Raw genomic sequence first — 13,293 nt, forward strand, 5'->3', positions numbered from 1 at the left:
TGTTGAGGTTTAGTTTATATATATATATAAAAAAAAAAAAAAAAAAAAAAAAAAAAAAAGTTGCTGTCCAGAGTAATAATATACTTTTCTTTGCTGAGCTAACTTTTCAAATTAAAGATAAAAGAGAGAATTTGAACTGAACAAAAAACTCTAAGCTGCCTCCTGTGAAGTTCTTTCCAGGTCTTTCTTAGTATTTCGAATTTTTCTGGTTTCTAATAGTACAGGGTTTTCTCGTTAGGAAGTGCTGCTGTACACGTATACAGTTATGACAAGTGAGTAATTTGCCGTCCTAATTTTCACAACAAAACTGTCTTTTCCTATTAATTGCTACTACGACTGCTCCTAAAAACATACCCCAATACAATCCCACCTGAGGCAGCCAGAACTGCAAACGCTTCTCCTCCCCCTGACTATTCAAAGCTTCCCATTTTTACCTCCTTCTGTGAAGTTCGAATTGCCTTTAAATCCATCCTAATGACATTTTTCCAGCCTACGAGGATCACCTGCTTTTCATCTCAACCCAGGTCAATGACCTGGTCAATTGAGGTCATTGACATCTAGCGGAATTGATCATCAGGTCTCAACCATATTTGCTGGGAAGGAAGAGCTAGTATCCTACTTATATCTCTTGAGACTCAAAACCTGGTCCAATTTTCGTGGGGGGACACAAGGAGGGGTACCTGAATCTTCGCCATCAGGACATCCAACAGAACAAATTCTCCTATCTTTGCAAAGATGATCAATGACCCAAACGCTCAATCTTCGGCAATATGTTATCCTTCATCCGCAAAATATGGCCAAGCCCTCTTAATCTTTCTTTGATTATAGCCCTAGAAAGTCGGATTAAGGCAAAATTTTGTACTGCACATTATTTGATACACGGCAAGTCAAACGGGTTCCTCAGGGCATCCTTTGACAATTCCTACGGAGAACATTGAAAAATATTCCACGGCCTTTCAAAACACGTCCGTGCTATAAACATCTAGATTTACGTCAACGAAAAATATCTGGGCTTATTACTCGTTACGATCAGGTTAAGACCCTTTGCACTCTAAAATTGCCAGCCATCTTATTTTTGGCAAAATATACCTATTTTCCAAAAAGCGCTCCAAAAATTTGAAAGCGCTCAACAAAATGGAGAAACTTCCTTGCAAAACCATTAGAGAGGTTGCTTTTTTGCAGAAAAAGAGAGAGAAGGAAATGAAGAGAAAAGAAAAAAGAGTTAAAACCAGAAAGGAAATATAGGATAGCCCTTGCGATTAAATCCTGAAAAAGACTATATTTAAAAGCATTCCAAAAAGAAAAAAAGAAAATTCCCTGCCAAAAAAAAAACTAGGAGAGGTTGCTGTTTCTTGCAAAAAAGAGAAAAGAAATGAAAAAAGAAAAGAAAGACAGAACAAGAAAAAAAATAAGACGGTCTGGGAATTTTAGAGTCTAAGAAGATATATCTAGGCAACAATATCGAGTTTATCTATCATCCAGATTCATCTAAATCTACACAAGAATATTAAGTTTTATTATTCTTTGCGATCATGTTAAAACACTTTGTACTAATAAATTTTATTTTCCCATAAGTTCTTTCTGCTTCTCTTGCATAAGTGACTCTCCACGTCTAATATACTCATCAGCAATAGCATGAATCTAAAATAGACAAAAACGTATTAGATATAAATGTATTTTATCTAAAATAGATAAAAATGATCTATAGGATTTCCAAAAAAATTAAAAGAAAAAAAACCAGCATCATACTGTAAAGCTGGTAAGGGCCGATGGCTCAAACCGCCAACTTTAGGGGGAGAAGTGAGCGGAGGCTATATCAAACAGTTCGTGGTAACTGTAAGTAAGGAGCGACATGGCTCAATAGTAACCGATACTCTAAAAAACGGAATTTCGATACCAATAGATACGTCAAGCAATCAGATTTTAATGCTGATTTCAAATATATCAGTTTAATCAAGTTTAGTCTTACCCATCAAAAGTTACGCGCCTGAGAAAATTTGCCTGATTTTCAAAAAAAGGGGGAAAACACCCCTTAAAAGTTAAAGACCCTTAATGGAAATAACACCATCAGATTCAGCATATCAGAGAACCCTAGTGTAGAGGTTTCGAGCTCCTATCTGCAAAAATGTGGAATTTTGTATTTTTTGCCAGAAGAAAGATCACGGATGCGTGTTTATTTGTTTTTTGTTTGTTTTTTTTTCCAGTGGTGATCGTATCGACCCAGTGGTCCTAGAATATCGTAGGAGGACGCATTCAAACGGAAATAAAAAGTTCTAGTGCCCTTTCCAAGTGACGAAAAAAAATTGAGGGCAACTAGGCCCCCTCCCACGCTCATTTTCTTCCCAAAGTCACCCGATAAAAATTTTGAGATAGCCATTTTGTTCAGCATTGTCGAAAATATTATAAATATGTCTTTTAGGATTACTTAATCCCCCAAAGCCTCCGGGGGGAGGGCTGAAAGTTACGAACTTTACCCAATCTTTACATATAGCATTGGTTATTGGGAAATATACAGACGTTTTCAGGGGGAATTTCTTCTGGTAGTGGGGGGTGGATCAGGGGTTGTGTGGGAGGATCTTTCCACGGAGGAAGTTTTCATGGGGGAAGGGACATTGTTATGAAGGGGGCGCCAGATTTCCCAGCATTATTTTAAAACGATCAGAAATTAAATAAAAAAAACAAGTTTTTCAACTGAAAGTAAGGAGCAACATCAAAACTTAAAACAAACAGAAATTATTACGTATATGATTGGGTTCGCCCCCTAGTCAATATCTCGTTCTTTAATCCAAATATTGTTTTTGTACTTTCATAAGAGCTATTTATTCTAATTAACGGCCTTTGTGATTAAGATGTCATTTATAAAGAATTGAGAAAAAAATTCGAACTTTAGCGCAAAGAGCGTGGTATTAACTAGGGGGCGAACCCCCTAATATACGTATTAAAAATATATGAATATAGAAGCTCGTTACGTAATTTATTTCGTAAGTTACGTGTATTTATCAAACAGTTCGTGGTAACGAACTATAAGTAAGGAGCAACCCGGCTCAATAGTAACCGATACTCTAAAAAACGGAATTTTGATACCAATAGATACATAAAAAGAATCAGATTTTAACGCTGATTTCAAATATATCAGTTTCGTCAAGTTTAGTCTTACCCATCATTAATTAACGGCCTTTGAGGTTAAGGGGTCATTTTTAAAAAAATCGAACAAAATTCGAACTTTACCCCAAAGAGCGAGGTATTAACTAGGGGGCGAATCCCCTAATATACGTATTAAAAATATATGAATATAGAAGTTCGTTACGTAAGTTAATTCGTAAGTTACGTATATTTATTACTAATAAAAACAAAAATAACATGTTCGTAAATAAAATTTAATAACTTTCGAGAAAGCCATTTAACCAAATAAAAGTAAAATTAATATGCAAATTTTGTTTTAATTATCCATGTACGGTGAGCCAAAATCAAAACCTGCATAAATTCAAAAACATTCAAAAATTAAATTAAAAAAACAAGTTTTTTTTTAACTGAAAGTAAGGAGCAACATTAAAACATAAAACGAACAGAAATTATTCCGTATATGGAAGGGGTTGTCCCCTCTTCAGCGCCCCGCTCTTTACGTTAAAGTTTGACTTTGTCTCACAACTTTATTTTTTAAAACAATAAAAACTTTAGCATAAAGAGCGAGGCCCTGAGGAGGGGACAGCCCCTTCCATATACGGTATAATTTCTGTTCGATTTAAGTTTTAATGTTGCTCCTTACTTTCAGTTAAAAAACACTTGTTTTTTTTTTATTTAATTTGACAATAGGTCATATTTGCGATGGATAAATGCTTGATCCTGTTGTTTGCAAATATCAAAGACCCAAGCATGCAGAGAAGGTCGACCAAAAAAGGGGGCGAGGGGGTACACTTGTTCCCAGGCACAGGGTCTGTTGGGGCACCCTTAAGATATTACAAACACCATGTGTTCATAAAACATTGGCCTATTTACTCCATTAAGTGGAGGGGGACTGGCATTATCCCCGGGCACTGAAATACCCACATACGCCTCTGGATGCCCAAATGAATGTAAAAACAGATGAAAAAAATGCTAGTTAGACTTTCCGTTCTACTCTATTTTTTTTTAAATCCGCAATGCCTTTTTTGTACAGCTTCGATATATTGTGATTGAACAGACCATTATCGTATATCTGCTTCATCCTTGTCTATTCATCGACTTGAATATAGAAAGAGAACATGGCCATACACACAGATGCAAGACCGAATCTACGATTTTCGTTCGAGGGGGAGGGGGGGAGCGTTAAACGAAAAAACTTAAAAATGAATCAAAATTTCTTTATATGCAGAATTTTTACTTTCAAGGCGGAGGGGTTCAAACCCTGCACCCCCCTCCCATGAATAAGGCCTTGCACAGACGTGACGAACAGAGGAAAAACATGAAAATAGGATTTGTTTGCCTAATTTATTGAAGAGACATAATCAAAGATTATATGTAATCAGATGGTACACCAAAATCAGAAGGTTTTTATCTCCACTTTCTATTCTTCCTTTTTTCACTGGCTGGAAATATCTAGTTTTTTCTTTTTGACAAATTTTTCAAGCCAAGTAGACCGGTCAAGCTCTAGCCTACTTACTGGGTATTCTATTGAAGAGACATTATCAAAGATTATATGCAAGCAGACGGGGCAGCAGAATTAAAATTCTAAAAAATACAAGGTTATCTTACGTTTAGCGTAGCTTCTCAGTGCTAAATTGGAATAATAAAAGAGAAAAATAAACAAAGCAAAATAAAAATACTGTTAAGTATTTTTTTACTCTTTTAATTCGATTCAATTTTTTTATTTGTTCATTTATTTATTCCTATTTTTCAACTTCATTTCATTAATGTTTTATTTATTTTCTTTTTTTTATTTGTGATTGATACAAAAATTTTTTGAGACTTTTTAAAATTAAATATTGCAATCCAAACAAATAGTGCTTCACCCCACCACCTTCAAATATTAAACATTGAGTTTCAACACGCTCAAAGAGAGGCCAAAAAATGCTTTTAGAGGGGAGACAAATTCGTTTTATGGATTTCCCGTTTCTAATTGAACTCATTATTTTAATTCTGAAACTTGATCTGCTTACATCTCTCACTGACAAGTCGCTTTAATTTGCGAAAAATCATGCTGACAATCTTGATAAAATAGTTGAAAGCAAAACATTAATTCAGACACTAAAAGAAATTGAACTGTATATTTACGTATGATAGAAGACTTCAAATTTTTGGTTGCAGCCTTACTGACCTTTTTGCCTTATGTCTTTTTTCCTTATTGAATAGTCTTAGGCAATCAACAGTTACCATAAAATTATAAAAAAAACTATCCTTCTAATTGTAAAAATATAACAGATTATTGTTCCTGAAAATTTTTAGATAGGTCTAAATCCACCCAAATTTAGAAAAATCGCAATAATAGACCATGTCCATATGTAAACATGTCTATATTTTCGGGACCTCATATCTAGGCTATAAAAAATAAAAACTTGGAATGCTTGAAATTAGTAGTCCTTGGTAACCAGTAATTTCTGTGAAATTTTTCAAGTGTTTGAAATTTTACTTATACGTAGAAACAAGCTATTTCTGTAAAAAAAATTCGTTAATTTTTTTTTTATGCTGAAAATCGATCCTACGGTTGGCTTTTGACGAAACAAATGCCTTTTGACGATAAAACTTTTACTTTTGGCAGATTGAGTGTGCTGTGCTCCAGTTTCTTTTTCAAATAATAAATACAACCAGCGAAAAAAGCAAAACCACATTATTACTCGTATATCACCAACAAGGCTCCATGGCTAGAAAATACGTCCAGGGGGGGGGGAGACTACTTTATAATCGCAGGGGAAGAACACATCATTAAAAGGTACCAAATGAGTGACAAATTCAAGCTGACTAATTTTATAGATAATTGTCTGTTCTCTTCATTCTTATTCTGGGCTTTACACTTAAGAAATTTTTTTTCTTTTTATGAGCTTTATAGTTGATAGTGCTTAGTCTTTATAGTTGATAGGGTTTAGCTTTATAGCAGATAGTGTTTGTGTTTGTATACTACTGCTACTACCACTGTTACTGCATCTCATCGTAATAGCAAGCAACCAGAGACCAACAACTGCTCAAAAGTTTCCTTCACCAAAAGTTTCCTTCAAGTTTCCAAGAAACTGCTCAAAGTTTCCTTCACCAAAAGTTTCCTTCTAAATTTTCAGATGTGTTTTAATTACTGTGGAACTGCGAATACTATATCTCCAGTACTAGGAGTTAGTTGTGATAACTTTTTCGTAGCGACCTTGAGAATAGTAAGCACAAATAGACACATGTTACAGCTAATTTCAGTCACCAACCAGCCACTGGCTTCCCTACTCAGTGTCTGAATGGAACCTGGTCCAGTGTCAGTGTCCAGTGACCTGGTAATGTCAGAAGGCATCTGGATGGTACCTGACAAAAAGATAAAGACTGTCCAGAGTCATTGCTGGCGAATAGGGCGTCAAATTGACGTTTGAGCTTGGTAGGTCTTTTTTACAGGGACAAATAGCATGCCAGTCGCCCAGCCTTGCCACAATGAGGATTGATCCCTGGGCCCAATATTGACAAGCAAGGCAGCAATTTACTGTGCCACAACAGGTATCTAGGCATGAGGCAGGCCATTTTATCATATATCCTGCCGAGTTTGTACGGAGGAAGTAGTGACTACTGGATAGCACCTACTGGATGACTACTGGATGGGGTAGCACCAAGCGTGGCACAAGAAAAGATTATTTTAGGGGCAATACGTGGTGGGATATAGAAGTTCTCTTACTAGTACCAGTTCTGAGGATCAAGCAGCATTTGCCGTAGATGGGTATCGAGTGGTGAGTGATTCTCCCATCTGTTTTGAGAGACGAGTACTGCCTGCCTAAGCTGGTCTGAAGCTGGTAGTTCGCGTTCTCAGGATAGACGAAATCCATGGTGGACATCTTGACATTACAGAGGAAGGCTCGTCCACGAAAGGGTGAAAAACTGATTGCCCTACCTCAAATATCAATCCCCAAAAGGGTGCTAATAGCCCAGTGGCTATTGTTTATTTTTATGGCAGCGGAGCCAATAGGCTGATGTGACCTGTGTTATGAGTCTTTGTTCTTTTAAGGCTATAGGGCCAATGGGCCCATGTCGCTTAATCTTTGACTCCTTGATTTTTGTAGGGCTGTAGAACCAATGGCCAATGTGACCTGCGCCTTGACGACTTTTTATATGGTTGTAGAGCTAATGGGCCAATTGTGGTCTGAACCTTCCCTCACATTTTTTTATCGCTGTGGAGTGAGTGGGCCAATGTGGCCTGAGCTTTGACTAATTTTACTTGGTTTTGGAGCAAATGAGTAAATATGGCCTTATTTTTTTATGGCTTTGGAGCCAATGTGATCTCAACTTTACCTCCCTGTTTTTATGGTTAAGGAGTCAATGGGCTAATGTGGCCTGAGCCTTGACTCCTTGTGGGTCCACCAAGATAATCAGTTTACAAATAATAGCAATAACGGTAACAGAAATCTACGGTAGTAGATCAAACGAAACTGCAGAACTTGATTAAATTCTTCCTCAGAGATCCTTAACTTTTGCATTGTGACTGTCGGAAACAGAATTTACTAGGTAAGTGTTTTACAAATGGTTTTTGATTTCCACTGAAATTGGTTTATTTTAGTGGAATTTATCAAGCTTGTTGATTACAAATCTATGGCTAATATTGAAATACACACGTCCATACACCAAGGATGTCTTTTAAAACACTGGTCATGTTATATCTTGCTGAAATCTGGGTCTTGCAACGATTTTGAATCTGTGCGATTAGGTGGAAAACAATTACCAAGGACATCAAAATGAAACTGGTCTACTCAGACCTGAAAACCGCGACATCTACCAATTTTTTGTTTAGTTGTATCAAAATCGTACAGTTAATAGGGCAGCACCATATTTTCGTCAGTGTTGCCACGTTAAGCCATGAAAATAAATAAATAAACTAATTAGTTAAACTGAACAACATCTTTTGTCTGTAAAAATTCAAATATTTACAGTTGTTATTTGCAGAATATAACTACACCTTTAATGGAAGGCAACAATTTTTTAAGCTGTTTGGTGCCAAACGTTTTTGGCTTATTCTTTGCTAATTTTCAGCCACATCTCTTTCTTTTAGACTTAGCACCCGCTATTGCCAAAAACTACATAGCCGCATATAGAGGTCAAACATGGAATTTCTGACTTCCTATAATATTTTAGGACGTACATGGTTGTGTGAGTTTTTACTTAACCAATTCGAGTAATCAGACTCCATTCCCACTGCCCTTGGTACTTTCAATATTTGTGTCATAAATCTGTATGATATTATTCCTTGAATTTTAGTTTTTGAGTTGAGTATATCATTAGATTTGAGGTGTTTTGCTTGTAATTTAACGACTGCTTACATTTACTAACGACAATGCTGCATGTGTATGGACCGTTCTTTATGGTTTATTGTTTGGTTGTACCGTTTTGCCCTAGGTGATTTGATAGGTGAGTAACTTCAAGGTTTTGTTCAAGTGATTCTTTGTCTTAATTGCTAAAGTAGGAAAACCATTTCCTTTTTTTTACAAAAGAATTACCTTTAACACAATATATTTGGAGATTAGCATATATATATATATATATATATATATATATATATATATATATATATATATATATATATATATATATATATATATATATATATATATATATATACTATATATATATATATATATATATATATATATATATATATATATATATATATATATATATATATATATATATATATATATATATATATATATATATATATATATATATATATATATATATATATATATATATATATATATATATATATATATATATATATATATATATATATATATATATATATATATATATATATATATATATATATATATGGTTGTGTAAGTTTCAACCAAACCAACTCAGACAATCAAATTTCATTCTCAATATCTTAGTTACTTTAAGTCTTTGGACCTGTGTCCTCCCTCCATCAATTTCCATAATATTTGTTTCGCAATTACCTTTTGTTGAACAGAAAAAGCTGTGTCAGCTGGTTTATCCGTTTTTTTTCGAGCATCTCTTATGTACTTATTTTGAACATCTTGAAGCGCAGCTTTTGTTTTGTTAAATAGGACTTTAGCCTGTTTTGCCAAATTCTCACGATGTTCCGTAGTGACCCTAAAAAGAAAAGAAACATAATACAATCTGGAATCTAACATACAAGTGTTTAACAACAAAATAATATATTCTTATTAATCTAATGCAACCACTGGATTATTTAATATAAAAACGTGACCTGAAGATTCTTACTTTTTACGGTCGGTAAGTATGTTCAAACAGTTCGTGGTAACGAACTGTAAGTAAGGAGCGACCCGGCTCAATGGTAACCGAAACTCTAAAAAACGGGTTTTTGATACCAATAGATACATCAAAAGAATCAGACTTCAATGCTGATTTCAAATATATAACTTTCATCACGTTTAGTGCTACCCATCAAAAGTTACGCGCCTGAGAAAATTTGGCTGATTTTTGAAAAGACCCCCTAAAAATTATATAACCTTAATTAAAATCACACCATCATATTCAGCGTATCCGAGAACCCTACTGAAGAAGTTTGAAGCTCTTATCTACAGAAATGTGGAATTTTGCAGTTTTTGCCAGAAGAAAGATCACAGATGCGGGTGAATTTGTTTTTTTTTTTCCCAGGGGTGATCGTATCGACCCAGTGGTCGTAGAATATCGTGGGAGGGCTCATTGAAACTGAAATTAAAATTTCAAGTGCCCTTTTTAAGTGAACCGAAACATTGGAGGGCAACTAGGCCCCCCCACGCTCATTTTTTTCCCAAAGTCACCTAACCAAATTTTGAGATAGCTATTTTGTTCAGCATGGTCGAAAATATAATAACTATGTATTTTAGGATGACTTGATCCCCCAAAGTCCCCGGGGGAGGGCTAAAAGTTATGAACTTTACCCAATGTTAACATATAGTATTGGTTATTGGGAAGTATACAGAAGTTTTCAGGAGGGTTTTTTTCTGGTAGTGGGGGGGGGGTCGGGTGTTATGTTGGAGGATCTGTTCATGAAGGAAGTTTTCATGGGGGAAGGTAAATGGCCATGAAGGGGGCGCCGGACTTGCCAGCATTATTTATTGGTTATTGGGAAGTATACAGACATTTTCAGGAAGGATTTTTTTCTGGAGGGCGGGGCTGAAGGAGGGGGTTACTCGGGAGAATCTTGCCGTGGAAGATGTTTCTTTGGGGTAGGGGAAATTTCTATGAAGGAGACGCCCGGATTTCCAAGCATTATTTAAAGAACGATCAGAAATTAAATTTAAAAACAAAACAGTTTTTTTCAACTGAAAGTAAGAAGCAACATTGGAACTTAAAACAAACAGAAATTATTCAATATATGAGGGGGTTCTCCCCCAAGTCAATACCTCGCTCTTTACGCTACAGTTTTTTTTAGTGATTTAAAAAAAGCTATCAATTATAATTAAACGGCCTTTGTGATTCAGGGGTTTTTTGAAATAAGTTTTTTTTACTTCTAATGCAAAGAGCGTGGTATTGACTTAGGGGAGAACCCCCTCATATACGTAATACCATATACGTAATTAAAAAAAAAACAATAAAAAAACAAGCGATACGGCTCAATAGTAATTGAAACTTTTAAAAACGGAATTTTGATGTCAATAAATGTATCAAAAGAATGGGTTTATAATGCTGATTCTAAATATATAAATTTTATTAAGTTTAGTATTACTCATCAAAGGCTACGAGCCTGAGAAAATTTACCCGTTTTTTTAAAGAGGGGGGGGGGAACATCCCCTACAAGTGAAAGAATTTTAATGAAAATCACACCGTCAGATTCAACGTATCAGAAAACCCTATTACATAGGTTTCAAGCTCATATCTACAAAAATCTGCTACTTTGTATTTTTTGCCAGAAGAAAAATATACGAATATAGAAGTTAGTTACGTAAGTTAATTTGTAAATTACGTCTTTACCAAATTTAGAGACATCCATTTAGCAAAAGAAAGGTAAAATTTTTATGCAAATTTTGTTTACATATTCAATGACGGTGAGCCAAAATAAAAGCTGCATTAACTAAAAAACAATCAGAAATTCAATAAAAAAAACAAGTATTTTAAACTGAAAGTAAGGAGCGACATTAAAACTTAAAACGAACAGAAATTATTCCGTAGATAAGGGCTGTCCCCTCCTCAACGCCTCGCTCTTCACGCTAAATTTTTTTATTTTTTTAAACAATAAAGTTGTGAGACAGAGTCAAACTTTAGCTTAAAGAGCGAGGCGTTGAGGAGGGGACAGCCCCTTTCATATACGGAATAATTTCTGTTCGTTTTAAGTTTTAATGTCGCTCCTTACTTTCAGTTTAAAAAACTTGTTTTATTTATTTAATTTCAAGAAAAAGTCCGTTTATTTGTATATATTAACATGAAACAGGTTTTAAGACAGACAAAAAGCCCGGCTAGCTCGGATTGTGGAGCATCATCCTTTCAATCTCGGGGTTATGGGTAGGCTTTTAAAGAGAGATTAGGCTCTTTTACTGTCGGTAAAACATAAAATATTTAAAATACTTTACTCTTTATGCAAAAGTTTAATATGTTGAGAAAAATTGATATGAGACTATCCTACCCGTGCAGACGGATAAAGCATTTGCTTAAAAGGGATAGGGGGGGGGGAGTATTTTTTTTACATTAATTTTAATAAGTGCATCATTTTTGGTCTTCGGCTGGGACATGGAGTTGGAACTTTCAGGGATTGTTTAGTTGGGAAGAAGGGACAAGGTAACTTCAAATTTTATGTTAAAGAGGGGGGGGGGACAACGATTTCTCTGATCCCTACAAAAATGTATACATAACAGTTTTACTTTTCTTTTTCATGTCTTTTTTCCGACAGGCTTTGCTAGTATAATAGTACAATAAAAAAAAGCATAAATGATATATTATAATAAAACAATGCAATAATTATATATATTTTAATGTAATGCACTAATTACATCATATTGCAGTAATATAATACAATAGTAACATACATTATGAAAATATATATAATAATATTTAAAAACATATAAAATATAATAGTATAATAAAAAAACACCATTTTTACTAAGAAGCAAACGGAGCATTAACTCACTCGAGGCTCACAAAATCGTAAGCGAACCTCTTTCGTCTTACCCAGTTTAATTCATCCACTTTAGCTGCGTATCTACATCAGGCCACACAAACAAGATTTTTCGGGGGGGGGGGGGATGAAAATGCTCATTTTATTTAATAATTCGAACAAGAAGTGGCTAGAAATTTAGTTTTAAAATAAAACAAAGGCAAAACAGTCAATATAAAAGAAAATTACTTTGGCAAAGGAATGTATAAGGTTGTTCCTTCTTGTTGTGGGTTCATTCCCAGGCCCGATGCTTGAAGGGCTTTAAGTGCGCTCGGTATTGCAGTTGGGAAATCACTGAAGTTCAAAACAATTGTTTGTCCTCCTTTTCGACCCACCTGAGCCACCTCATTCAGCATCACCTTCTCACCTTCCACATCAATATGTAAAGACTCGAAAGCACCTATAAAGAATATAATTTACGATTTTTCTACGATTTTTAAGAACTCGATTTTTAAAACTCGAAAGCACCTATAAAGATTATTGTTTACGATTTTTCTGTTACTTTTAAGAACTCGATTTTTAAGACTCGAAAGCACCTATAAAGAATGTAATTCACGATTTTTCTGCGATTTTTAAGAACTCGATTTTTAAGACTCGAAAGCACCTATAAAGATTATAATTTACGATTTTTCTGTGATTTTTAAAAACTCAATTTTTAAGACTCGAAAGCACCTATAAAGAATATAATTTACGATTTTTCTCCGGTTTTTAAGAAATCGATTTTTAAGACTCGAAAGCACCTATAAAGATTATTGTTTACGATTTTTCTGCGACTTTTAAGAACTCGATTTTTAAGACTCGAAAGCACCTATAAAGAATGTAATTCACGATTTTTCTGCGATTTTTAAGAACTCGACTTTTAAAACTCGAAAGCACCTATAAAGATTATTATTTATGATTAATCTGCGATTTTTAAGAAGTCGATTTTTAAGACTCGAAAGCACCTATAAAAATTATAATTTACGATTAATCTGCGATTTTTAAGAACTCGATTTTTAAGACTCAAAAGCACCTATAAAGATTATAAT

General features: G+C 34.5%; 1 protein-coding gene across 1 annotated transcript in view; it reads right to left on the minus strand.

Moving 5' to 3' along the window:
* Positions 1-1,495: 1,495 nt before the first annotated feature.
* Positions 1,496-13,293, minus strand: part of mRRF1 (mitochondrial ribosome recycling factor 1) — a 37,884-nt gene continuing 26,086 nt past the window's right edge. The window contains exons 3-5 of the mRNA XM_089104513.1: positions 12,455-12,665; positions 9,105-9,261; positions 1,496-1,641 (exon numbers count right to left, since the gene is read on the minus strand). Of these exons, the coding sequence (XP_088960639.1) occupies positions 1,561-1,641; positions 9,105-9,261; positions 12,455-12,665 (449 nt within the window). The 3' untranslated portion in view covers positions 1,496-1,560. The remainder of the gene's footprint in view (positions 1,642-9,104; positions 9,262-12,454; positions 12,666-13,293) is intronic.

Source organism: Artemia sp. Qi Xiang Cuo, chromosome 18, assembly GCF_049724085.1.
Source record: "Artemia sp. Qi Xiang Cuo chromosome 18, ASM4972408v1, whole genome shotgun sequence".
NCBI lineage: Eukaryota > Metazoa > Arthropoda > Branchiopoda > Anostraca > Artemiidae > Artemia > Artemia sp. Qi Xiang Cuo.